General features: G+C 37.0%; 1 protein-coding gene across 10 annotated transcripts in view; it reads left to right on the top strand.

Annotated features, from left to right (window-relative positions):
* NEK1 (NIMA related kinase 1) overlaps nucleotides 1–25,215 on the top strand; it is a 204,644-nt gene that overhangs the window by 53,659 nt on the left and 125,770 nt on the right. For 7 of the 10 annotated variants that reach the window (XM_037993745.2, XM_008000240.3, XM_008000242.3 and 4 more), the window contains 3 exons: nucleotides 1,224–1,387; nucleotides 1,468–1,599; nucleotides 17,002–17,104. In XM_037993745.2, coding sequence (XP_037849673.2) covers nucleotides 1,224–1,387; nucleotides 1,468–1,599; nucleotides 17,002–17,104 — 399 coding nt within the window. The remainder of the gene's footprint in view (nucleotides 1–1,223; nucleotides 1,388–1,467; nucleotides 1,600–17,001; nucleotides 17,105–25,215) is intronic. The other 3 variants (XM_008000243.3, XM_008000241.3, XM_073017718.1) reach the window with 1 other exon arrangement.

Raw genomic sequence — 25,215 nt, 5'->3', positions numbered from 1 at the left:
TTTCCATGTGGTTGAGTTCTTTATGTCTCTGTGGTTGAGTCTTTGTCTTTGCCTTTATCCTTTGTCATTCCTGCAGAGAATTCAGACTTCTTTCAGCATTTGCTTTTTCATTGATTGCCTGTCTTTACTTCTAGGCTTCTTGGCTTGGTGTCAGGGAAGCAACATCCTTCTAATTAATTCCTCTACCTTACTTTCTTATTTCTGCTTACCATGCATAATATTGACTTACTGACCTTTAAAACTCTTTTGGTATAGTACTGCTGCTAGAAACTTTATAAATCCTTTCTATTGTTATTTATTTTTTGAACACAAGCACCCAGGGCAGATAGCATTTAGCTATAGCAAGCTTTTATAGCCAAACTTAATACTCCTTATTTGCCTTCCTTCTGTTTGTCATCATACTTCCTTCCTCCTCTACCTTCCATACCTAAGTATATATGCATACATTGCTTATTTTTACTTTAATGCATTGGCTCATATTTACTCTCCTTACATTGCTATCAAGACCAGATTAAACAATATCTCTCCCCAAGGCCTTTTTTTCTAAATAAGGATTTTACTGTTGATTTTTTTTTTACTATTTTGTGAATTTGCTCAGTACTTAAACTACTTTGGAATCTCTCTGTTGTCACTTGTTTACCACAGAATTGAAAGTTTTTCTAATTTTGTGCTATTTTTCCCAACTTACTTGGAAACTAAAGATAGATATGACTTTTTGCCTCTTTTGTATACATATAGAACATGTTTTAATAATTATACCTTCATATGTGCTTGGCGAATTTAAGGATTTGGGGTATATTAAAAGTCACATGCAGACGTTTTTGTTAAATATAATTCTGAGTGTTATATAAAAGCATGCTGTCCTTTACTTATAAGCTATACATAAACTTAATGAAACAGAATTACATGAAACGTATATTGGAAGCTTGTTTCAAAACCTTTTAAGACCAGATTTTTCCATATTTACATGAAATTAGTGTCATATTGCTGTTTTCGTTTGTCACATTATGCTTTATTATCACTTACAAAGTATACTGCTTTTTGGCTGTTAATAGTTATAATAGGAAAACATTTTGCTTTAGGCTTTATGTTTGTTAGTATGTTCATATTAAGTAATTACTTTTTAAAAGTCAAGCACTGAAATTTACTTTTCTTTTGAGACTAGTACAGGCCCGTTAGGCCTTATAAGATAAACATGTGAGAGCTCTTTGTTTAATCCCTAGGCTCCTTTTCTTGGCAGTGGAGGGACTATAGCTCCATCATCTTTTTCTTCCCGAGGACAGTATGAACATTACCATGCCATTTTTGACCAAATGCAGCAACAGAGAGCAGAAGATAATGAAGCTAAATGGAAAAGAGAAATATATGGTCGAGGTCTTCCAGAAAGGTATGGCTATGTTCTGCAGAAGTTGCTTATGCTTTGCTTCTGAGATAGTAATGAAAGTCACTGTGCATATTTATCTACAGCGGAATTCTGCCTGGAGTTCGTCCAGGATTTCCTTATGGGGCTGCAGGTCATCACCATTTCCCTGATGCTGATGATATTAGAAAAACTTTGAAAAGATTGAAGGCGGTGTCTAAACAAGCCAATGCAAACAGGTTGGACTGTGATGATCCGTGAATTCATCCTTGTGTGTAATTTGTCGTTTGTCATGCATAGCTTAGTACCTACACTTTGTGGATGTTTTCTCCATTGTTCATATATGATGTTTTTTGCCTCTTGGGTGCAATAATTTTCTCAGGTGCAAATCTGGCCCTTGATTACACTGTGGAAAGCATGTAGCTCTCCAGTTCAGCCTGATTTTTGTGTCTTATTTGTCTGTTTAGACTGAATATACTATTTAAAGGAACATGTGATAACATTCTGCCAACATAATTATAACGTTTCATCACCCACTTACTTTAAATAAATCAGGATATAAATCTAAATTGAATCACACTTTATGCAGAACCCCAGTGCATTTTTCGCCCTTTTCTTCATCACTTCAAAGCCTAGTTTTCTCTTTGTCTTAGCATGCTTTCTCTTCACATTCATCTCTGATTTATAACTCTTTGTGATCCTGTTCATCATATTATTTCTTTTCTTCCATTGAATTAATTTAATAATGATAACTGATTAATGTATACTTGAGCAGAGATAAATAATTGAGGTAAATATAAATTAACATTTTTATATATGTTATAAATTATATACAAAAACCTGATACATGTAGCTTATATTTTTTGAGAAAGGAAGGTTGCAGACTTACACATACGCATATTTTTTATGAATAGTGAGACAAATTTTTTGGGAGGCTTTTATTCTCCAGAATTATTGATCTTTCTAGTATATATATATTTTTAATTAGTAAACTTTATTTTTAGAGCGATTTTGGTTCACAGCAAAATGGAGTGGAAAGTACAGAGTTCCTATGTACCCCTTCCTCACACATGCACAACCTCCGTATCAACATCCTCATCTGAGTGATAATGTTTGTTACAATCAAACATTGATCCATTATCACCCAAAGTCCATAGTTTACATTAGAGTTTACTCGTGGTATGTACATTCCATGGCTTTTGACAAATGTATAATTACAGATATCCACCACTGTAATACAAAATAATGTCACTGCTTTCAAAATCCCCTGAGCTCCACCTGCTCCAACCTCCCTCCCAACTCTTGGCAACCACTGTTTGCTTTACTGCCTTCATAGTTTTACCTTTTCTGGAATATCATATACTTGGAATCATATAGTATGTGGCCTTTCACATTGGCTTTTCTCACTTCCTAATATGCATTTAAGGTACCTCCATATATCTTCATAGTTTCATACCTTATTTCTTCTTAACACCATTGTATCGATATACCATACTTTATTATTTTTTTTTTTGGTGATTTTTTTTTTTTTTATTTTTTTTTTGAGACAGGTGCTTGTCCTATCACCCAGGCTGGAGTGCAATGGCATGATCACGGCTCACTTGCAGCCTTGACCTCTGGGACTCAAGTGGCCCTCCCACCTCAGCCTCCCAAACAGCAGGGACTACAGTTGCTTGCCACCATGCGTGGCTGATTTTTTAATTTTTTTGTAGAATGGAGTCTCGCTTTGTTGCCCAGGCTGGTCTTGAACTCCTGGGTTCAAGCAGTCCTCCTGCATTGGCCTCCTAAAGTACTGGGATTACAAGCAGGAGTCACCGCACCAAGCCAGAATAGATGTACTACACTTTATCCATTATTCTACTGAAGGATATCTTCGTTGCTTTTAAGTTATGGCAATTATGAATAAAGCTTCTACAAACATTTGTGTGTAGGTTTTCATGTGGACACGCGTTTTTTAAGTATGTAAACAGATGCTGAGAGGATGATTGCTGGATCATGTCTTAAGAGTATGTTTGATTTTGTAAGAAGTCACCAAACTGTCTTCTAAAGTGGCTATACCATTATGCGTTTCTGCCAGCAGTGGTTAAGAATTCCTGTTGCTCCACATCCTCTCAAGCATTTAGTGTTGTCAGTGTTTTGGATTTTGGCCATTTTAATCAGTGTGTAGTGGTATCTCATTTTAATTAAAATTCCCTATTGATATATTCAGCATTTCTTCATATGCTTCATGCCATCTGTATATCTTTCTTGATGAGTTGTCTGTTCAGGCCTTTTGCTCATTTTTAAATTCATTTTTATATTGTTGAGTTTTTAAAGTTCTTTGTATATTATGTATAACAGTCCTTCATCAGGTATGTCTTTGGCAGATATTTTCTTTTTCTTTGTGACTCATCTTCTCATTCCCTTAATATTCTGTTTTGCAAAGTGGAATGTTTTTATTTTAATGAAGTCCGGCATATCAATTTTCTTTCATGGATTGTGTCTCTGGTGTTATAACTGAAAAGTTATCACCATACCCAAGTTCATTTGGGTTTTCTCCTATGTTATCTTCTGGGAGTTTTATAGTTTAATGTTATCTTTAGATCTGTGATCCATTTGAGTTAATTTTTGTGAAGGATGTAAGGTCTGTGTCTAGATTCGTTTTTTTGCACGTGGATGCCCAGTTGTTCCACATCTCTTGAAAAGACTGTATATGCTTCTTTAAATTGCCTTTGCTCCTTTGTCAATGATTGGTTGACAAAGGATTTTTATGTGGGTCTACTTCTGTGCTCTCTGTTCTGTTTTACTGATTAAGTCTTGAAATCAGGTAGTTTCAGTCCTCCAGCTTTGTTCTTCAATACTGAGTTGGCTATTCTGGTTCTTTCATCTTTCCACGTAAGCTTTAGAATCAGTTTGTCCATATCTACAGGCTAGCATGCTGGGATTTTGAATAGGGATTGTGTTGAATCTGTAGATCAACTTGGGAAGAACTGACATCTTGACAATATTCAGTCTTCCAGTACTTCCTATTAGACCTGAAATATCTCCATTTATTTAGTTCTTTGATATATTTTGTCAGAATTTTATAGTTTTCTTCATATCCATGCAAATTTTTTTCGATTCGTGACCTATATATTACATGTTGGGGAGTGCTAATGAAAGTGATAATGTGTTTTTAATTTCAAATTCTACTTGTTCATTGATTATATACAGGAAAACAATTGACTTTTGTTTATTAATCTTCCATCCTGCAACTTTGCTATAATCACTTTTTCTGGGAGGGGTATTTTTGGTGTTTCTTTTGAATTTTCTACATAGACAATCATGTTATCTGCAAACAAAGACAGTTATATTTCTTCCTTCCCAGTCTGTATACCTTGTGCTTTCTTTCCTTATTACATTAGCTAGAACTTCCAGTATGATGTTGAAGAGTGGTGTTGAGAAAGGACATCTTTGTTGTGTTCCTGATGTTAGCCAGAAAGCTTCAAGTTTCCATTAAATATATTATCTGTAGGTTTTCTGTAGATGTTCTTTATGGAATTGTGGAAGTTCCTCTTTAAGTTTTCTGAGATTTTTTTAAAGTCAGAAATGGGTGCTGGATTTTGTCAAATGCTTTTTTTTTTTTTTTTTTTTTTTTGCATGTATAGATGTGGTCATGTGATTTTTCTTCTTTAGCTTATTAATGTGATGGATTAATGTAATCCATTGATTAATTAATCCATTAATTGATTTTCAGATGTTGAACCAGCTGTATTTTCTTATATTTTGCTATAAGAATAAAAATGTCCTTTTCTTTCATAGCTGGCAATCACTTACAAGGAAATGATTTAATTACTATGTGTATAATTTTCTCGTGATCTCTTTCTTAATAATACTCATTGTGTTAGATTTACATACACACTGTAATCTTTCCACTGACGTGGAGCAACAACTTACACTACTCCAAATTTTAGCTACCATCAGTGTTTGCTTTACTGAAAGACATTTAATCTTTTTTTCCTTCCTCTCATTCTCAAATTCTTTTTTAATACTCTTTCTTTTGCTGAATTCAAGAATTTTCATGTATTTCTGTTTTTAAAATACCAGCAGCTAACTACCTTATTATTGTCCTTTCATACAGTGTTCTCAGTCAACTGTTCATACCTCTTTTTTCTCTCCTTTGTGCTCAGTAAAAAAGAAAACCTGAAGAAAAATCACACGAGGCTTTTCATTTTCTTGTTTTTCTGCTTGCTAAGTGATGTAGGTTAGTTTTAGAAAAATTGGAACATAAAGGAAGAGGGTGTTAGGAAACAGGAAAGAAAATAATTCCAAATCCCTACAGAGACAGTCACTGGTGAAGACTTTGGTTAATTTTTTTGCATACTTTTTTCCTTTTCTTTTACCCAAGATCATGGAAATCAAATCACACATACAAATTTGTATCTTTTTAAATTTAGTGTTCTTACTATACATATTTCCTGTGTTAAAAATTGTTTTCAGTTTTTTAATATCTGCATAAAATTCCAGTGCCTGAATGTGCTGTGATTTATCTAACAAATCCCCTAGTATAACAAGTTGTTTGTAATCCTTCACCTTTTTGAACATTTTTCTGCCACATTTTATTCTTCATTTTTTATTATTTCTGTGAAATAGAATCTTACAGAGCAACTTGGGAGGCTGAGGCAGGAGAATCACTTGAACCCAGGAGGCGGAGCTTGCACTGAGCTGAGATCACGCCACTGCACTCCAGCCTGGGTGACGGAGTGAGGCTCTGTCTTAAACAAACAAAAAAAGACCAGCGTAGTGGCTCAGGCCGGTCATCTCCTTTAGTCAGGGTTCTCCAAAGAAACAGAACCAGGCCGGGCATGGTGGCTCAGGCCTGTAATCCTAGCACTCTGGGAGGCCAAGGCAGGTAGATCACTTGAGGTCAGGAGTTTGAGACCAACCTGACCAACATGGTGAAACTCCCTCTCTCCTAAAAATACAAAAACTAACCAGGTGTGGTGGCACATCTGTAATCCCAGCTACTTGGGAGACTGAGGCAGGAAAATCGCTTGAACCCAGGAGGCAGAGGTTGCAGTGAGCCGACATTGCGCCATTGCACTCCAACCTGGGCAACAAGAGCAAAATTCTGTCTCAAAAAAAAAAAAGGGGGGTGGCTGGCAAGATGGCTGAATATAACAGCTCCCGTCTGTAGCTCCTAGCAAGCTTGACACAGAAGGTGGGTGATTCCTGCGTTTCTAACTGGGGTGCACTGTTCGTCTCATTGGGACTGGTTGGGCAGTGGGCGCAGCCCAAGGGGGGCAAACTGAAGCAGGGTGGGGTGTCACCTCATCCGGGAAGTGCAGGAGGTCAGAGAACTCCCTTTCCTAGCCAAGGGAAGCGATTAGGGACTATACCATGAACTCCGGCCCAGATACTGTGCTTTTCCCACAGTCTTCACAACTTGCAGACCAGGAGATTCCCTCCGGTTCCTATGCCACTGGGGCCCTCGGTTTCCAGCATGAAACTGGACTGCCATTTGGGCAGACACCGAGGTAGCCACAGGAGTTTTTTTTCATACCTCAGTGGCACCTGGAACACCAGTGAGACAGAACTGTTCACTCCCCTAGAAAGGGGACTGAAGCCAGGGAGCCAAGTGGTCTGGCACAGCAGGTTCCACCCCCACGAAGCCCAGCAAGCTCAGATCCACTGGCTTGAAATTCTGGCTGCCAGTACAGCAGTCTGAGCTCAACCTGGGACGCTGGAGCTTGGTGTGGGGAGGGGCGTCCGCCTTTGCTGAGGCTTGAGTAGGCGGTTTTACCCTCACAGTGTAAACAAAGCCACTGGGAAGTTCGAACTGGGAGGAGCCCACCGCAGCTCACCAAGGCTGCTGTGGCCAGACTACCTCTCTAGATTCCCTCCTCTCTGGGCAGGGCATCTTTGAAAAAAAGGCAGTAGCCCCACCCAGGGACTTATAGATAAAACCCCCACCTCCCTGGGACAGAGCTCCTGGGGGAAGGGGCTGTTGTGGGCACAGCTTCAGCAGACTTAAACATCCCTGCCTGGCAGCTCTGAAGAGAGCAGCAGATCTCCCAGCACAGCGTTCAAGCTCTAATAAGGGACAGTTGTCCTCCTCAAGTGGGTCCCTGACCTCCGTGTATCCTGACTGGGAGACACCTCATACAGGAGAGTTCTGGCTGGCATCTGGCAGTTGCCCTTCTGGGACAAAGCTTCCAGAGGAAGGAACAGGTAGCAATCTTTGCTATTCTTCAGCCTCTGCAGGTGATACCCAGGTAAACTAGGTCTGAAGTGGACCTCCAGCAAATTCCAGCAGACCTGCAGCAGAGGGCCTTGACTGTTAGAAGGAAAACTAACAGAAAGGAATAGTATCAAAAAGGACATCCACTCAGAGACTCCATCCGAAGGTCACCGACTTCAGAGACTAAAGGTGGATAAATCCACAAAGATGGGGAAAAACCAGCACAAAAAGGCTGAAAATTCCAAAAAACGGAACGCCTCTTCTCCTCCAAAGAATCACAACTCCCTGCCAGCAAGGGAACAAAACTGGACAGAGAATGAGTTTGATGAATTGACAGAAGTAGGGTTCAGAAGGTGGGTAATAACAAACTCCTTCAAGCTAAAGGAGTGTGTTCTAACCCAGTGGAAGGAAGCTAAGAACCTTGAAGAAAGACAAATTGCTAACTAGAATAACCAGTTTAGAGAAGAACATAAATGACCTGATGAAGCTGAAAAACAGCACGAGAACTTCATGAAGCATACACAAGTATCTGTCGCCGAATTAAGCAGAAGAAAGGATATCAGAGATTGAAGATCAACTCAATGAAATAAAGTGAGAAGACAAGATTAGAGAAAAAAGAGTGAAAAGATATGAACAAAGCCTCCGAGAAACGTGGGACTATGTGAAAAGATCAAATCTACATTTAATTGGTGTACCTGAAAGTGACGGGGAGAATGAAACCAACTTCGAAAACACTCTCCATTATATGCTCCAGGAGAACTTCCCCAACCTAGCAAGACAGGCCAACATTCAAATTCAGGAAATATAGAGAACACCACAAAGATACTCCTTGAGAAGAGCAACCCCAAGACACATAATCGTCAGATGCACCAAAGTTGAAATGAAGGAAAAAATGTTAAAAGCAGCCAGAGAGAAACGTCAGATTACCGATAAAGGGAAGCCCATCAGACTAACAGTGGTTCTGTCTGCAGAAACCCTACAAGCCAGAAGACAGTGGGGGCCAGTATTCAACATTCTTAAAGAAAAGAATTTTCAACCCAGAATTTCATGTCCAGCCGAACTAAACTTCATAAGCAAAGGAGAAATAAAAAATTCTTAGAAAATGCTGAGAGATCTTGTCACCACCAGGCCTGCCTTACAAGAGCTTGTGAAGGAAGCACTAAACATGGAAAGGAACAGCCAGTAGTAGCCATGGCAAAAGCATGTCAGAGTGTAAAGACCATCAACACTATGAAGAAACTGCATCAACTAATGGGCAAAATAACCAGCTAGCATCATAATGGCAGGATCGAATTTACACATAACAATATTAACCTTAAATGTAAATGGGCTAAATACCCCAGTTAAAAGACATAGACTGGCAAATTGGATAGAGTCAAGACCCATGAGTGTGCTGTATTCCCATCTCACATGCAAAGACACACATAGGCTCAAAATAAAGGGATGTAGGAATATTTACCAAGCAAATGGAAAGCAAAAAAAAAAAAACAAAAAACAAAAAAAAAGCAGGGGGTGCAATCCTAGTCTCTGATAAAACAGACTTTAAACCAACAAAGATCAAAAGAGACAAGGGCTTTACATAATGGTAAAGGGATCAATGCAACAAGAAGAGCTAACTATCCTAAATATTTATGTACCCAATACAGGAGCACCCAGATTCATAAAGCAAGTTCTTAGTGACCTACAAAGAGACATAGACTCCCACACAATAATAGTGGGAGACTTTAACACCCCACTATCAATATTAGATCAATGAGACAGAAAATTAACAAGGATATCCAGGACTTGAACTCAGCTGTGGACCAAGCAGACCTAATAGACATCTACAGAACTCTGCACCCCAAATCAACAGAATATACATTCTTCTCAGCACCACATAGCACTTATTCTAAAATTGACCTCATAACTGGAAGTAAAACACTCCTCCACAAATACAAAAGAACGGAAATCATAACAAAGAGTCTCTCAGACCACAGTGCAATCAGATTAGAACTCAGGATTAAGAAACTCACTCAGAATAGCACAACTACATGGAAACTGAACAACCTGATCCTGAATGACTACTGGGTAAATAACGAAATGAAGGCGGAAATAAAGATAGTCTTTGAAACCAATGAGAACAAAGACACAATGTACCAGAATCTCTGGGACACATTTAAAGCAGTGTGTAAAGGGAAATTTATAGCACTAAATGCCCACAGGAGAAAGTGGGAAAGAGCTAAAATCAACACTCTACACAATTAGAAGAGCTAGAGAAGCAAGAACAAACAAATTCAAAAGCTAGCAAAAGATAAGAAATAACTAAGATCAGAGCAGAACTGGAGGAGATAGAGACACGAAAAACCTTTCAAAAAATCAGTGAATCCAGGAGCTGGTTTTTTGAAAAGATCAACAAAACAGACCTCTAGCCAGACCAATAAGAAAAGAGAGAAGAATCAAATAGATGCAATAAAAAATGATAAAGGGGCTATCACCACTGATCCCATAGAAACACAAACTACCATCAGAGAATACTATAAACACCTCTACACAAATAAACTAGAAAATCTAGAAGAAATGGACAAATTCCTGGTCATATACACTGTCCCAAGGCTAAACCAGGAAGAAGTTGAATCCCTGAATAGACCAATAACAAGTTCTGAAATTAGTAGCCTGCCAACCAAAAAAGAAGTACATGACCAGATGGATTCACAGCCGAATTCTACCAGAGGTACAAAGAGGAGCTGGTACCATTCCTTCTGAAACTATTCCAAACAACAGAAAAAGAGGGAATCCTCCCTAACTCATTTTATGAAGCCAGCATCATCCTGATACCAAAACCTGATAGAGACACAACAAAAAAAATTTCGGGCTAATGTCCCTAATGAACATCAATGCGAAAATCCTCAATAAAATACTGGCAAACCGAATTCAGTGGCACATCCGAAAGCTTGTGCACCATGATCAAGTCAGCTTCATCCCTGAGAGGCAAGCCTGGTTTAACATGACGCAAATCAGTAAACATAATCTGTCACATAAACAGAACCAATGACAAAAACCATGTGATTATCTCAATAGGTAATAGGTCTTTGACAAAATTTAACAGCCCTTCTTGCTAAAAATTACCAATAAACTAGGCATTGATGGAACGTATCTCAAAATAATAAGAGCTATTTATGACAAACCCACAGCCAATATCATACTGAATGGGCAAAAACTGGAAGCATTCCCTCTGAAAACCAGCACAAGACAAGGATACCCTCTCTCACCACTCCTATTCAACATAGTATTGGAAGTTCTGGCCAGGGCAATCAGGGAAGAGATAGAAATAAAGGGTATTCCAATAGGAAAAGAGGAAGTCAAATTGTCTCAGTTTGTAGATAACATGATTGTATATTTAGAAAACCCCATCGTCTCAGCCCAAAATCTCATTAAGCTAATAAGCAACTTCAGCAAAGTCTCAGGGTACAAAATCAATGTGCAAAAATCACAAGCATCCCTATACACCAATAACAAACAAACAGAAAAATCATGAGTGAACTCCCATTCACAATTGCTACAAAGAGAATAAAATACCTAGGAGTACAACTTACAAGGGATGTGGTGGACCTCTTCAAGGAGACCTACAAACTACTGCTCAAGGAAATAAGAGAGAACACAAACAAGTGGGAAAACATTCCATGCTCATGGATAGGAAGAATCAATATCATGAAAATGACCATACTGCCTAAGGTAATTTATGGATTCATTGCCATCCCCATCAAGCTACCATTTGACTTTCTTCACAGAATTAGAAAAAACTACTTTAAATTTCCTATGGAAACAAAAAAGAGCCCTCATTGCCAAGACAATCCTAAGCAAAAAAAAAAAAAAAAAAAAAAAAAACTGGAGGCATCATGCTACCTGACTTCAAACTATACACAAGGCTACAGTAACCAAAACAGCCTGGTACTGGTACCAAAACAGATATATAGACCAATGGAACAGAAGAGAGGCCTTAGAAATAATGCCACACGTCTACAATCATCTGCTCTTTGACAAACCTGACAAAGACAAGCAATGGGGAAAGGATTCCCTATTTAATAAATGGTGTTGGGAAAACTGGCTAGCCGTATGCAGAAAGCTGAGACTGGATTCCCTCCTTACACCTTATACAAAAATTAACTCAAGATGGATTAAAGACTTAAACATAAGACCTAAAACCCTAAAAACCCTAGAAGATAACCTAGGCAATACCATCCAGGACATAGGGTGGTCAAAGACTTTATGACTAAAACACCAAAAGCAATGGCAACAAAAGCCAAGATAGACACATGGGATCTAATTAAACGAAAGAGCTTCTACACAGCAAGAGAAACTATCATCGGAGTGAACAGGCAACATACATAATGGTAGAAAATTTTTGCAACCTATTTATCTGACAAAGGGCTAATATCCAGAATCTACAAAAAACTTAAATTTACAAGTAAAAAGCAACCCCATCAAAAAGTGGGCAAAGGGTGTGAACAGACACTTCTCAAAAGAAGATATTTATGCAGTCAACAAACATATGAAAAAAAGCTCATCATCACTTGTCATTAAAGAAATGCAAATCAAAACCACAATGAGATACCATCTCATTCCAGTTAAAAAGTTAGGAAAGAACAGATGCTGGAGAGAATGTAGAGAAATAAGAATGCTTTTACACTGTTGGTGGAAGTGTAAATTAGTTCATCCATTGTAGAAGACAGTGTGGTGATGCCTCAAGGATCTAGAACTAGAAATACCATTTGACCCAGCAATCCCATTACTGAGTATATACCCAAAGGATTATAAATCATTCTGCTATAAAGACACATGCACACACAGGTTTATTGTGTCACTGTTCACAATAGCAAAGACTTGGAACCAGCCCAAATGGCCATCAAGATAGACTTGATTTAAAAAAAAAAAAAAAGTGGCATGTATACACCATGGAATACTATGCAACCATAAAAAAGAACGAGTTCATGTCCTTTTCAGGGACATGGTAACTATCATTCTCAGCAAACTAACACAAGAACAGAAAACCAGACACCACCACATGTTCTCAGTCATAAGTGGGAGATGAACAATGAGAACACATGGACCCAGGGAGGGGAACATCACACACTGGGGCCTGTCAGGGGGTCGGGGCCTAGGGGATGGGTAGCATTAGGAGAAACACCTAATGTAGATGATGGGTTGGTGGGTGCAGCAAACCACCATGGTGTGTGTATACCTATGTAACAAACCTGCATGTTTTGCACATGTACCCCAGAACTTAAAGTATAATAAAACAAAAAGAATCTGGGAATTAGCCATCATTAAAGAAATCATGGTTAAAGGAGCAAACTTGGAAGAATTGACTGACTTGTCATGTAAAAGAGGAATTAGACACAGTGGAAATATAAAGACACGTTTCAGTCAGATATGAGGACTGTTCAAAGGTTGGATGACTGTGGGATTTAATGGATATCTTCAAACTGTAAGTATTAACCAGAGGTTTAAATGACTGTGCCTCATGGGGTATTTAGATGGGAATATGGGAATACTTTATTCAGTGAAAACTTGGACTAGTTAATACCAAAGGTCCCTTCCAATCTGAATGATTCTTTTGTCTTGTACTGTTTAGTGGTCACTGGCACTATAGAACATTTTCTCTGCACACTGTCAGAATTTCTGGTTATTATAATTTGTATGTCATTTTCATTCTTGATTCTTTCCTTTCTTTGATTCAAACTGAATCAACAAACTGAAATCTGACCTAAGACTCTTTCAGGTTCTCTTTTCGTCATAATCACCCATATTTGCCTGTTTCTTCTTTATGGTATTATTTATTTTTCCTCTTCCTTTCTTATCAGTAACTCTGACCAGTCTGACTTTGCTTATATCCAATTTCTTAATAACATACCTCTTCTCTTAGGCTTTTCAATATTAGAAGCTCAAGCCATGTATGGTTCAAATGGCTGAAGCTACTTTTTAATAAATTACAGAGTGCCACTAACATTTGTTTTTCTCTGGAGCTTTTACTTTTCCCAAGTCCTCTTGTCTGTATTGCTTCATTTAATTTGCATAAAACTAACAACAATTTTATTCCATTACATAGACGTTATGCCCCTTAAGAGGAAGTTTAAATGAATAAACCCTTCTACATCATTTTTTCATCTTAGTAATCCTATACAACCCCATCTCTTCTTCCCAATACCGTATTACTCATTTTTATTTCTCAGATTATCTGTTACCTAGAGTGCTACTTATTTTTATGTTATCTTCAACTTTATCTTTGAGAAGTTTTAAATTTTCTTTATCGGTAAAGAATTTGAACCATGGATGTGAGGCATGCAGTTCCTAGCCAAATCTTGTTGATTATTCATGCATTTACAATAAGAAAAGAAAAGAAAAGAAAAAAGAACTTGCTCCCTTTTCCTCCCCCTCTCTTGTCAGGGTTAAAAAAAAAAAAGGGAAAGTTTGTCTTGGGATAATTATTTCTTGATAAAAGAACGCTATACTTCTGTTATCTCATTGTTTGATGCCCCTTATCCTCTTACATTATTCTTTTTAGTCCATTTTAATGTCTTTGTGTTTTACTATAAAATTCCTAATTTGTTACTGTATTTTCATTTACATTATCATCCTCTTATCCTTAATCCAGGTCAGTGTTTTACTGATTTTAAGTGGTGTAATTCTGGAACTCAAAAGAAGTAGTCTAATTTTTGTAAAACAGAGCATGCTCACATGAATTCTTAATAGTGTTTAATGAAGAAAATTACTATCAAGAAGTAAACTGACTGTTTTCTCTTAATCCTCATGATCCCAGCACAAACATAGTTTATGCCCATAGTTTAGTACAGTTGTATTACTTTAGAGAGGACTAAGCATATGAGTTGTGAGCTATTTTTGCTATATATGTAATAGTAAACAGTAATACATATGAAAAATAAGAACACAGATTTTATAGGTTTTTAAACCTATATATAGGTTTAAACCTATTTATAGGTTTTTAAACCTAAGGAGTCATAAAATTGATTAATTTTGTCCTTTAATCTATGAATATGTACTATGCTGATTTTCATATGTTGAACCAACCTTGCCTCCCCAGAACTGTTTTATTCATCTTTATATCTTTTGACAGATATAATGTGACAAATAGTTTGACACTCAATATTTGTTTAATAAATGAGAGGAAAAAATAATTAGTGTTAAACAAAATCACTACATTTATTAAGTTTGTGTTTGAAAGCAGCCAGTAATGTAAACCTGCTTATTTAAGCCAGTGTAGGAAGCAAGTGTTCAATGAAGCAAAATTTATAAATCATATGAACACATAGAGCAAGTAGTGTTATATATGTGTAAATGGTATGAAAATCTAAAAATCAAAGCTGTTATACGTATGACCAGGTTCTCAGTAAATAATTCTGTGCAACCACTGTTTAACCTATGCCAATTGTAAGTTCAGGCAAACAGTCACTGGACACAGAAAGCATCTTAAGATGGGAAGTCAAACATGCTTTACTTCCGTAAAAGTTAGAGAAGAAAGTTGATACAGTCAGGATGCACAGCAGAGAGATCAACTGTCTTGTTTACTTGCAGATGGTGGTGTGTCGGTCCCCCCAAAAGAGCCTTATCTGTAACCATAGAGTTTCAGATGACATGTTTGAGCATCATACCTGAAGGCTTATCTGCCTTCCTCAGGCCTAGCCTTACATAGATGGGCTGTAGCAAAACAGAATACAGCCTTGCCTTGATATATGCAGGAAATAAGTTGCATTCCAACCAGATATACCTTATTAATCTTATGTCGGAGCATTACACCTGAAGGTTTATCTGCCTCCTCAGGCCCAGCCTTACAAAGATGGGGATGTGGCAGAACATGGTACAGTCCTACTTTGATATATGCAGTAAATAAGTTGCATTCTGACCAGATATACCTTATTAATCTCATATCAGAGCATCACGTTTGAAGATTTATCTGCCTTGCTCAGGCTGAGCATTATATAAATGGGGCTATAGCAAAGCAGGATATAGCCTTACGTTGATATATGCAGGAGATGAATTGCATTCAGAACAGATAAGTGTTATTAATCTCAGAATTTTCCAGTGGCTGATGGGACTGCTAGGGGACAGCACAGGTGCACTACAGAGGCATGAACAGATTTCTCATTCATTGTGTTCAACCTACTCAAGCTAACATGGCATTGGTGAAGTGGATTTCTGGATTTAGTGATGTGAAACTAGGTTAAGATTTAGCTACCCAAACACATCTGAGAGCAATAGTAACTGGCCTTTAAACCAGCTATAGAGATTATATAATTCTAGAAAATTCCCATGATGGAAATTTCATAAGAATCTTTTAAGTACTACCTGAGATAAATGAACCTTAGATCACTGTCATTCATAGTTATGTGTTGGAATAGATTTTTAGGTTTTACAGCTTAGTTTCATATTTCAAATATTTTTGTTTCAGTTAGTAATCATTGCCAAAGAATGTAAAAGAAGCAGTTATTTGGTATATGAAAATCAGAAATGCTCAAATTTTACTACGAGACTGAGATTTATTTCATGTAATTTTCAGGACATAATTTAGTTATGGTCCCAAAGAAAGCCCATATAGGAAGTTTCTGTGCCTTACTAGTCAAAATACAAGTAGAAACACAGCCAACAACTTGCTCATCTTTCTTCCTTACCTCCAAAATTAACTGCAGTTGATGCCATGCTATGAGTTCTCTGATAACTGGGGCTGGGTTTTATTTATCTTTGTATCTTCCATACTCAGCATAGTAACTAACACAATGTTTAGTAGATGCTTAATCAGTGTTTGTTATTGATACTTTTTATTTATAGTCTAAGATCAGCATGTTTACATTCTTTCTTAATTGTCAGAGAAAGACACAAAAGTAAAATTGGAAAAGGTTAAAACAAATAACTCTGTTTTTAATCTTTTCCCTAATCTATCCATTTTATTTTTTATAGTTGTGATATTTAGGGAATTCAAACATAGCTTTTTACTTTTTTTTTTAAATTCACACTTAAGTAAAGCTTTAGTTCTTTTTAATTTTTTAAATTGCTGCTGTACTGCTTTTATTTGACTTCGCTACTAAGATTCTTATTATATTGGATACAGAGTTCTGAAATAAACTTGGCAACTTCTCAGATTCTTCCATAATTAAGTGTATCTAAAATAATTGTATATGTTTAAGTAAGTAGAATAGATCAAATAAATATAAAAGAAACCATCTTGTGAAGACTTAGAGTAGAATTATAGATTTTACTTGTATTTAAAATAATAATGAATGTGATTTAAGTAGTAGATGTCAATATATATATAGTGATTTCTTCATTACAGAGAAAGTGTTTCATCAGCCTTCATATTCTGAAATTTAAAAAAATTAGGATAAATGTAATTTTTAACTTTTTAGAATATTTTATGTTCAAGATGGCTGACTTTGTGATTTGTTCAAATTAGGCAAAAAGGGCAGCTAGCTGTAGAAAGAGCTAAACAAGTAGAAGAGTTCCTGCAGCGAAAACGGGAAGCTATGCAGAATAAAGCTCGAGCCGAAGGACATATGGTATGAATTTTGTTTGTTTCTGAGATTTTGAATGTATTAGTATTCCAAGTGAAGGTCTGGAATAAGGTAAGTGTAAGTAAAAACAATGACAATCTAACAATCTAGGCATAATAAGAGGCAGTAAAGGTACTCAGAAGTCATTTGCAGAATATAAAATTGGGATATCTTAACTCATTTACCTTCTCTTCTGCTATCTCTTATACCAGGGGTGGAATTCTGTTGTTGCTTTGGTTAATTGAGAGTAAGTTCATACCTGTATCCTTCCTTTAAAAGAGTATAAATGGGTATAGCAACCCATATATTTATATTAAAGAAATAAGTTCTTAGATTGCTGCATGTTTTTTTTCCCCCAATATGCTTTTGGTTTTACATACTTTTAAGTGGCAAAGAATTTTAGAAGAAAAATGGGAAACAAGTATTTGGGTAAGTATATATGTAAACTATGCATTTGCTCAAAAGCAATTTAGAAGTAGAATTATAGTAAAGTCTCCAGTTATGCCATTTAACTAAATTGAGTCATGTATACAAGAAAATATTAAGTTTTTAGAAAATCATTTCAATCTTTAAAACTCTTTTTTTCTCTTTGGTATTTAACAGGATTTGAGATAGTTAAAACTCTTGATAGTTTGATTTGTAGAGGTGCACAGATGCCTTTTGACATTTTGTCTACAGAACAACTGATGATTATGTCTGTCAGCTCAGCAACCCATGAAGCATCACATTTATATAGGAAATAGGTTAATTAGATGGTAATATATTTTAATAAGACATTACATATCTGTTGTAAGTTCATAAGTGGTGTCTTTGTGAGTTAATGTAGTTCAATATAGTATGTCTTTTCTTTGAAACAATGTCATAGAAACATAGTTAAATTTGTAAATAGTTACCCTTTATATTGTTAACATAGATACTTCAATTTGTTTTTCTACATCCGAAATTAATCTGTATTTGTATCTTTCCATTAGATAGTAAATGAGAACCTCCAGCCTTTTCCTTTGCTCATATCTCCCATGTTAATAGCAGCTGGAATTTTGGTTACACATTTTTTACTTAAAATATTTTTAAAAGAATTGGTAGGCTTACCGAAATTTACTAATTTCTTTTCTCAACATCATTCCTTATATCTTACTATTCTCCCCTCAGTTTATTTTTTTTCATGCTGGAGAATCTGGTAATTTTTTTTGGAGAGGAACTTTCTAAGATTTGTTGGAAAATGCTCTAATTTTGTCCTCATGCTTGAATGATCATTTGTAATGGTGGTCTGCTGGTGAATTTGATTAGCATTTGTTTGTCTGAAAAAATATTTTGCTTTTGTTTTTAACAAATATTTTGGCTGGATATTGTATTATAGGCTGAAACTTTACCTCTGGCTTGCCCTATTTCTGACAAGAACTATGCATTCATTCTTATCTTTTTCCTCGGTATGTAATGTATCTTTTTTCTCTACTTTAAAATTTTTCTCTTTATCACTAGAATCAATTTGATTATGATGTGGTTTGTGTGTGTGTGTGTGTGTGTTTTTTTTTTTTTTGAGACAGAGTCTTACTCTGTCACCCAGGCTGGAGTGCAGTGGCGGGATCTTGGGTCAGTGCAACGTCCGCCTCCCTGCCTCAAGCGATTCTCATGCCTCAGCCTCCCAAGTAGCTGAGATCACAGGTGTGTACCACCACACCCATCTAAGTTTTGTATTTTTTTAGTAAAGATGGGGTTTCACTGTGTTGGCCAGGCTGGTCTTGAACTCCAGACCTCAGGTGATCCATCTGCCTTGGCCTCCGAAAGTGCTATGATTACAAACATGAGCCACTGCACCCTACTTGTGTAGTTATCTTCATGTTTATTTTGTATAGGGGTTCATTGAGCTTCTCAGATCTGTGGGTTTATGATTTTCATCAAATCTGGAAATTTTTCATCGATTCTTTCTTTCTTTCTTTCTTTTTTATTTATTTATTTTTTTTGACACAGAGTTTCACTCTTGTTGCCCAGACTGGAATGCAGTGGCGCAATCTCGGCTCACTGCAACCTCCAACTCCCAGGTTCAAGTGATTCTCCTGCCTCAGCCCTCTGAGTAGCTGGGATTCCAGGCATCCATCACCATGCCGGGCTAATATTTTGTCTTTTTAGTAGAGACGGGGCTTCACCATGTTGGCCAGGCTAGTATCAAACTCCTGACCTCTCAGATGATCCACCTGCCTCGGCCTCCCAAAGTGCTGAGATTTCAGGCATGAGCCACCACGTCCAGCCCATTATTTACTCAAAAAATGTTTTTCTGTTTGCCTCTCTGCCTCTACTAGGTCTCTGGTACACATATATTAGACCACTTTGTACACTACCAACCATTCACTGATGATGCTCTTTATTTTGTTCAGTCTTTTTTTTTTCTCTGTGTGTTTCATTTTGGATTGTTCTATTGCTGTGTCTTCAAGTGCATTAATCTTTTTTTCTGCTGTGTCTGTTAATTCTATGCAGACATTATGTGTTTTCCATCTCAGAAATTGTTTTTTGTTTGTTTATTTTTCGAGACAGAGTTTTCACTCTTGTTGCCCAGGCTGAAGTGTAGAAACATGATCTCGGCTCACTGCAACCTCTGCTTCCTGGGTTCAGGAGATTCTTCTGCCTCAGACTCCCGAGTAGCTGGGATTACAGGCATGTGCCACCACACCCAGCTAATTTTTTTGTATTTTTTAGTAGAGATGGGGTTTCACCATGTTGGCCAGGCTGGTCTCAAACTCCTGACCTCATGTGATCTGCCAGCCTTGGCCTCCCAAATTCCTGAGATTATAGCCGTGAACCACCATGCCCGGCCAGAGATTGAATTTTTTATGTTAAAGTTGATTTGGATTGTTTTTATACCTTCCATGTCCCCCACTTTTCTTCATATTCTTAAACATATGGAATATAATTATAATAGCAGTTTTCATGTCCTTATCTATTAATTCTACCGTCTGTGTCATTTCTGAGTCTCTGTTGATTGATTTTTTTCCCTCATTAGGGTCATCTTTTTTTCTTTACATGTCTGGTAATTTGTAGTTGGATGCCAGGCATTGTGTATTTTATAAATATTTGTGGACTTTTTTTTTTGGGATTGCAGTTAAGTTACTTGGAAAAAGTTTGAGTCTTTCAAGGTTTGCTTGTAAACTTTGGCTGTAAGCTTTGCTAGGCCGGTACAGAACAGTCTTTAGTCTAGTGTTAATTTGGCCTCACTGCTATAGCAGTACTCTTTTGAATACCCAATGCTTTATTAGTTTGGAGGTCTTTTCAGTTTGGCTCTTGGAAACATGAGACATTTGCAGCCCTGATTGAACCTCAGGTATTATTGACAATACGTTGTTTGTCATTCAACAGGAAGCTCTAGGGACCCTCTTTAGATCTTGAGCACCCTTCCACCATGCAGCTCGTTCTTCTTTGCAACTCTGTTCTGCAAATTCTAGTGTTCTTCAATTTTCCAAGATCTGAATGCTGTTTCCTCAACTCAGGGGACTGCCAAACTCTGTTTGGTTACCTTCTGTCTGTGTTGCAGCCAGGAAACCCTTGCCAGTCAGTAAGGTGGGCAGCTGTTGGGTTTACCACCTTTGTTTTCCTTCTCTCAAGGATCACTTTCCTGTGCTGTCTGTTGTCCAGTGTTTGAAAACCATTTCATATGTTTTGTTCGGACTTTTAGTTGTTTAAGATGGGAGGGTAGATCTGTTACTTCATCATGGCTGCAAGTGAGCCTCGAATAATAATTTGGCTGGATAAGGAAATATAAATTTGAAGTTTATTTTCCATAGAACTAAAGATTCTGCTTTATTATCTTTCCACTTACATTGTTGCTAATGAGACATGTGATGTTCTGGATCTTGTTCTTTTATAAGGAATTCCTTCCTTTCTCGTAACTCTTAGGACTGTTTTTTTATCCTTGATGTTCTGAACTTTACTTGAATATTTCTCAGTTGTTTTTTGTTTTGTTTTTTTGTCTTCCTGACTTAAGTTTCCACTGAATGCTTTCAATGTGAGTACTTATCTTCAATTCTAGGTACATTTGAAATTATAAATTCTTCAAATATTGCTTCTACATTTTCTTCTCAAGAGAACTCCTATTAGACTGATACATTGGAACCTCTGCATGTAATGTACTTTTAAAAATCTTTTTCTCTCTTTTTACTGTGTTTTGGAAGGATTTCTAGGCCTGATAGTCCAGCTCACTGGAATATATTCTTTAGTTTTGTCTACTCAGCCGTTCAGCTCGTCTAATGAGTTTCCTTTTATTTCAAAAAATTACGTTTTCATGTCTATGAATTCTAATTAGTTTTCCCATAAAACTCTTTTCTTATGTTTTCATTTCTCTGGTAGTATTATAATTGTTGTAAAGTCTTGTTCTTAGTGTGCTGTTGACTATGTTACTTTGGTTTCTTCCATTTTGAAGTTTGTTAGATATTTTGTAGTGTTGGTACTCCTCAAATGTTCAGCACCCTTGCTAGTGTGTTCATGATTGGGAGTATGAATTTTACTGTTCATTGCCTTTGTTTGGGTGACTCCCTGGGAAGATGGCAGTGTGCTAGTGCCGTGATCTGTTCTCTGCAGTTTTCAGTGAGAGTGAAGGATGAGTGGGACATACTGGTACTCTCTCAGTGCAAGTGCCTTGACGGCTTATTTTCTGGGCTTAAGAGACTCTCATTCTTCCTAGGTATCACCCAGAGCATTGGCCTGTCCTTTCATTCTATGCTCTCTCTTACCACTCCTGTTTCAAAGTAACTGACGCTGCTTGCTGCTTTGTGGAGATGCTTAGTGTACTGGAGGTAACCCTTTTACTCTAACTAACTACTGTTGTCTGCTATTAGACCTTCTCATGCTCTTAGCTTCCAATATGTCTTAAACCATGCTTTGTGTTACTCACCCTTCTGTGGTAGTACTCTTTCTGACATGTTTTTGCTTTTGTAAATTCACACTTTAAGCTGGTTTTGTGTACTTTCCTGGTCTCTAGTTTCCTTTTAGTCTTAGGACTACCAGGAGTTTTGCTTATTTTTGAATGCTGATATGTATTCACTTAAAATAATTTTTTATACTAAGATTTTGCAGGAAGGAAAGCAGTAGTATTCACTTTGACCTCTTATAATCAGTATTTTTCATTTTATTGTTGTGTTCTCATTTTTTAAAAACATGTTTTATAGAGCTGCAGTACATTTTGAGAATGACTTTTATGTGACTTTCTAAGATTCATTCTGTTAAACTATATTGAATTCCTTTATTCCTTACATGACGTAAAACTTTGCCTTAGAAATATGTGGCTAAAAATGAAGAATTTGTATTTTCTAGTATACTTGGGTGTGTATATCATATATTACTTATTTTATTGATTCACTAAATTAAGGCAATTTGTTAAACACTGGGAGTAGTAAGTATATAAAGCTTGCTCAGAAATAGTTTGTTTCTAAAGTAATTTATAATCTCATGTTGGACAAGAATATCTACACTAGTAATAAGGCAGAGATTAGAAGTGAGTGCTAAGGTTAACTCTGGGCAGGATAAGAAGCCTCACAGATTTTAAGTTCTAAATTGGAACTTTTTTATGGTAAGGCAGAGGTGCTACTTATAATTTGCCTCTTTGTATTCGTTTTCTATTCTGTTAACAATTTACCATAAACTTAGTGGCTTAAAGCAACGCAAGTTTATTACTCAGACTTTCTTTGGGTAAGAGTCTGGCATGTGCTAGCTGGGTATTCTCATGGTCTCTTAAGGCTGAAATTAAGGTGTCGGCGAGCTGTATTACCACCTAGAGGCTTAGCTAGAGCAAGATCTTCTTCCCTGTTCCCCTCAGGGTATTGGCAAATCCACTTCCTTGTTGCTGTGGAGCTGAGGCCTCCATTGTCTGGCTAGATTTTGGCCTGGAACCACTCTTAACTCTGAGAGACCACTCTTAGTTACTTGCCAGATGGCCTCCTCAGCAGTGGAGAACCTACTGTGCATCAAATCCCTCTCATGCTTCAAACTCGACTGCCCTTTCTATAACCAGCCAGAGAAAACTATGATTTTAAAAGGCTCCGGTGATTAGGTCAGTCCCACCAGATAATCTTTTTATGTTAACATCAGTCACTGCATCTAACACAAAATCTATCATATTCACAGTCCCGGGGATTATGCAGGGTTGACCCAATGGAGTACAGAGAGATAACAAAAACCTTGAAAGTTTCCTTAGAATTCTGCCTACTATACTCCCTTTGCTCATAATTTTAGAGCCTACATCTGGAGACAGTAGATTAGACTAAGTAGAGGAGCTACTCTTTTTTTTTTTTTTTTCAATTCCCTTTCCCTTTCCCTTTTTCCTTTCCTTTTTCTTTTCCTTTCCTTTCTTTCAACGGGGACTCACTCACTCCCTGACTGGATTGCAGTGGCACAATCTTGGCTGATTCTTCCACCTCAGCCTCCCAAGTAGCTGGGACTACAGGCACCTGCCACCATGCCCAGCTAATTTTTTTTTTTTTTTTTTTTTTAGTAGAGATGGAGTTTCACCTTGTTGCCCAGGTTGGTCTCAAACTCCTGGACTCAAGTAGTCCACCCTCCTCGGCCTCCGTAAGTGCTGGGATGAGCCACTCAGGTATGAGCCACCATGCCCAGCAAATAGACTTTATTTTTTATAGCAGTTTTAGGTTTGTGGCAAAATTGAGTGGAAAAGTACAAGGATTTTCTGTATACCTCATGCCCCCACATATGTGTAGCCTCCCTCGTTATCACCACCCACCAGAGCAGTACATTTGTTACAATTGATGAACCTACATTGACACATCATTATCACTCAAAGTCCATAGTTTGCATTAGGGCTCACTCTTGGCGCTAACATTCTATGGATTTAAACAAATATATAATGGTATTTATTTATCACCATTATAATGTCATACACTGTAACATTTCTCTGCCCTAGGAGGAGCTACTTTTAAGTGCTATCTTTAGCAACATACTTCGTATTAGAATATAGTAACCCAGGTTACCATACAAGAGCCTTTTTTTATAATTGGTTTTATTAACATGTAATTTAAACGCAATAAAATTCTAAGCGTATATCTCAATAAGTATTGACAAATGTATATAGTTACGTAGACACCACCATCATCATATGTAAACTGTTCCGTGGCCCCCCTAAAAGTTTCCTCATGCCCCTTTGAAGTCAGTCACCCCCTCACCGCCATCAGCTGTAGGCAACCACTGGTCTACTTCCTGTTACTATAGTTTTGTCCTCTCTAGAATTTAATATAAAATTATGAATCATATAGTATATAATTTTCTTGTGACTGGAGTGTTATCACTAGTTAGTTGTTTTTTATTCCGAAGTCATATTCCTTTGTATGGATGTACCACATTTTGTTCAATTTCTCTGTAGATGAACACTTGTGTTGTTTCCAAAATAGATGCTTTTAAAGCTCATCGGAGTTACATGATCATTAAATTCACTTATTTATATACGTACCTATATAATTGGCTAGCCTGTCTTCCCTATGGAGCCCTATTTTCTGAGTTAGCATATCCCACCTCGTTATGTGTAGCTGAACTAGTGACTGTTATTACACTTAGTCTTCTGAACACTGCTGGAGAAAATTAAAGCTATGATGATTAATAATGTCTGTTTCTCTGGTTTCAGCCATTTCCTTCTATTCTATGCCATACCATCTCTTACTTTTGAGCCTTATTCCATCGCTTATCTATATAAGAAAGTTTCTCCTCAACTTTGCTTCTTTACCGGTACTCTCCTATAGCATATACACACACACATATATAATATATATAATATATATGTAATAATATATGTATGTAGTATATATATTTTCAAATTTCTCACATCATTAACTCTGCATACCTCTGTAGTTATCCTCCTATCTCTTTCCTCCTCTTCATAGCCAGGCTTTTCAAATGAATGAAACACTTGCTGTCTCTCCTTTCTTATCTACTATTTAGTTTTCAATTTATTGTTAATAGTTTATCATCATATCAAAGAAGTCTCTACTATCCATCTTGCGAAATATAATAGACTATTTTTAATCCTCATCTTACTCTGCCTCTCTGTGACATTTGATCATGACCTACTACTTCAAAATTTCCTTCTTCCATGATACCATATTCTCTTGATTTACCCTTTATTTCTC

The sequence above is a fragment of the Chlorocebus sabaeus genome, chromosome 7 (assembly GCF_047675955.1).
Source record: "Chlorocebus sabaeus isolate Y175 chromosome 7, mChlSab1.0.hap1, whole genome shotgun sequence".
NCBI lineage: Eukaryota > Metazoa > Chordata > Mammalia > Primates > Cercopithecidae > Chlorocebus > Chlorocebus sabaeus.
This window is presented reverse-complemented; position numbering and strand designations above follow the sequence as displayed.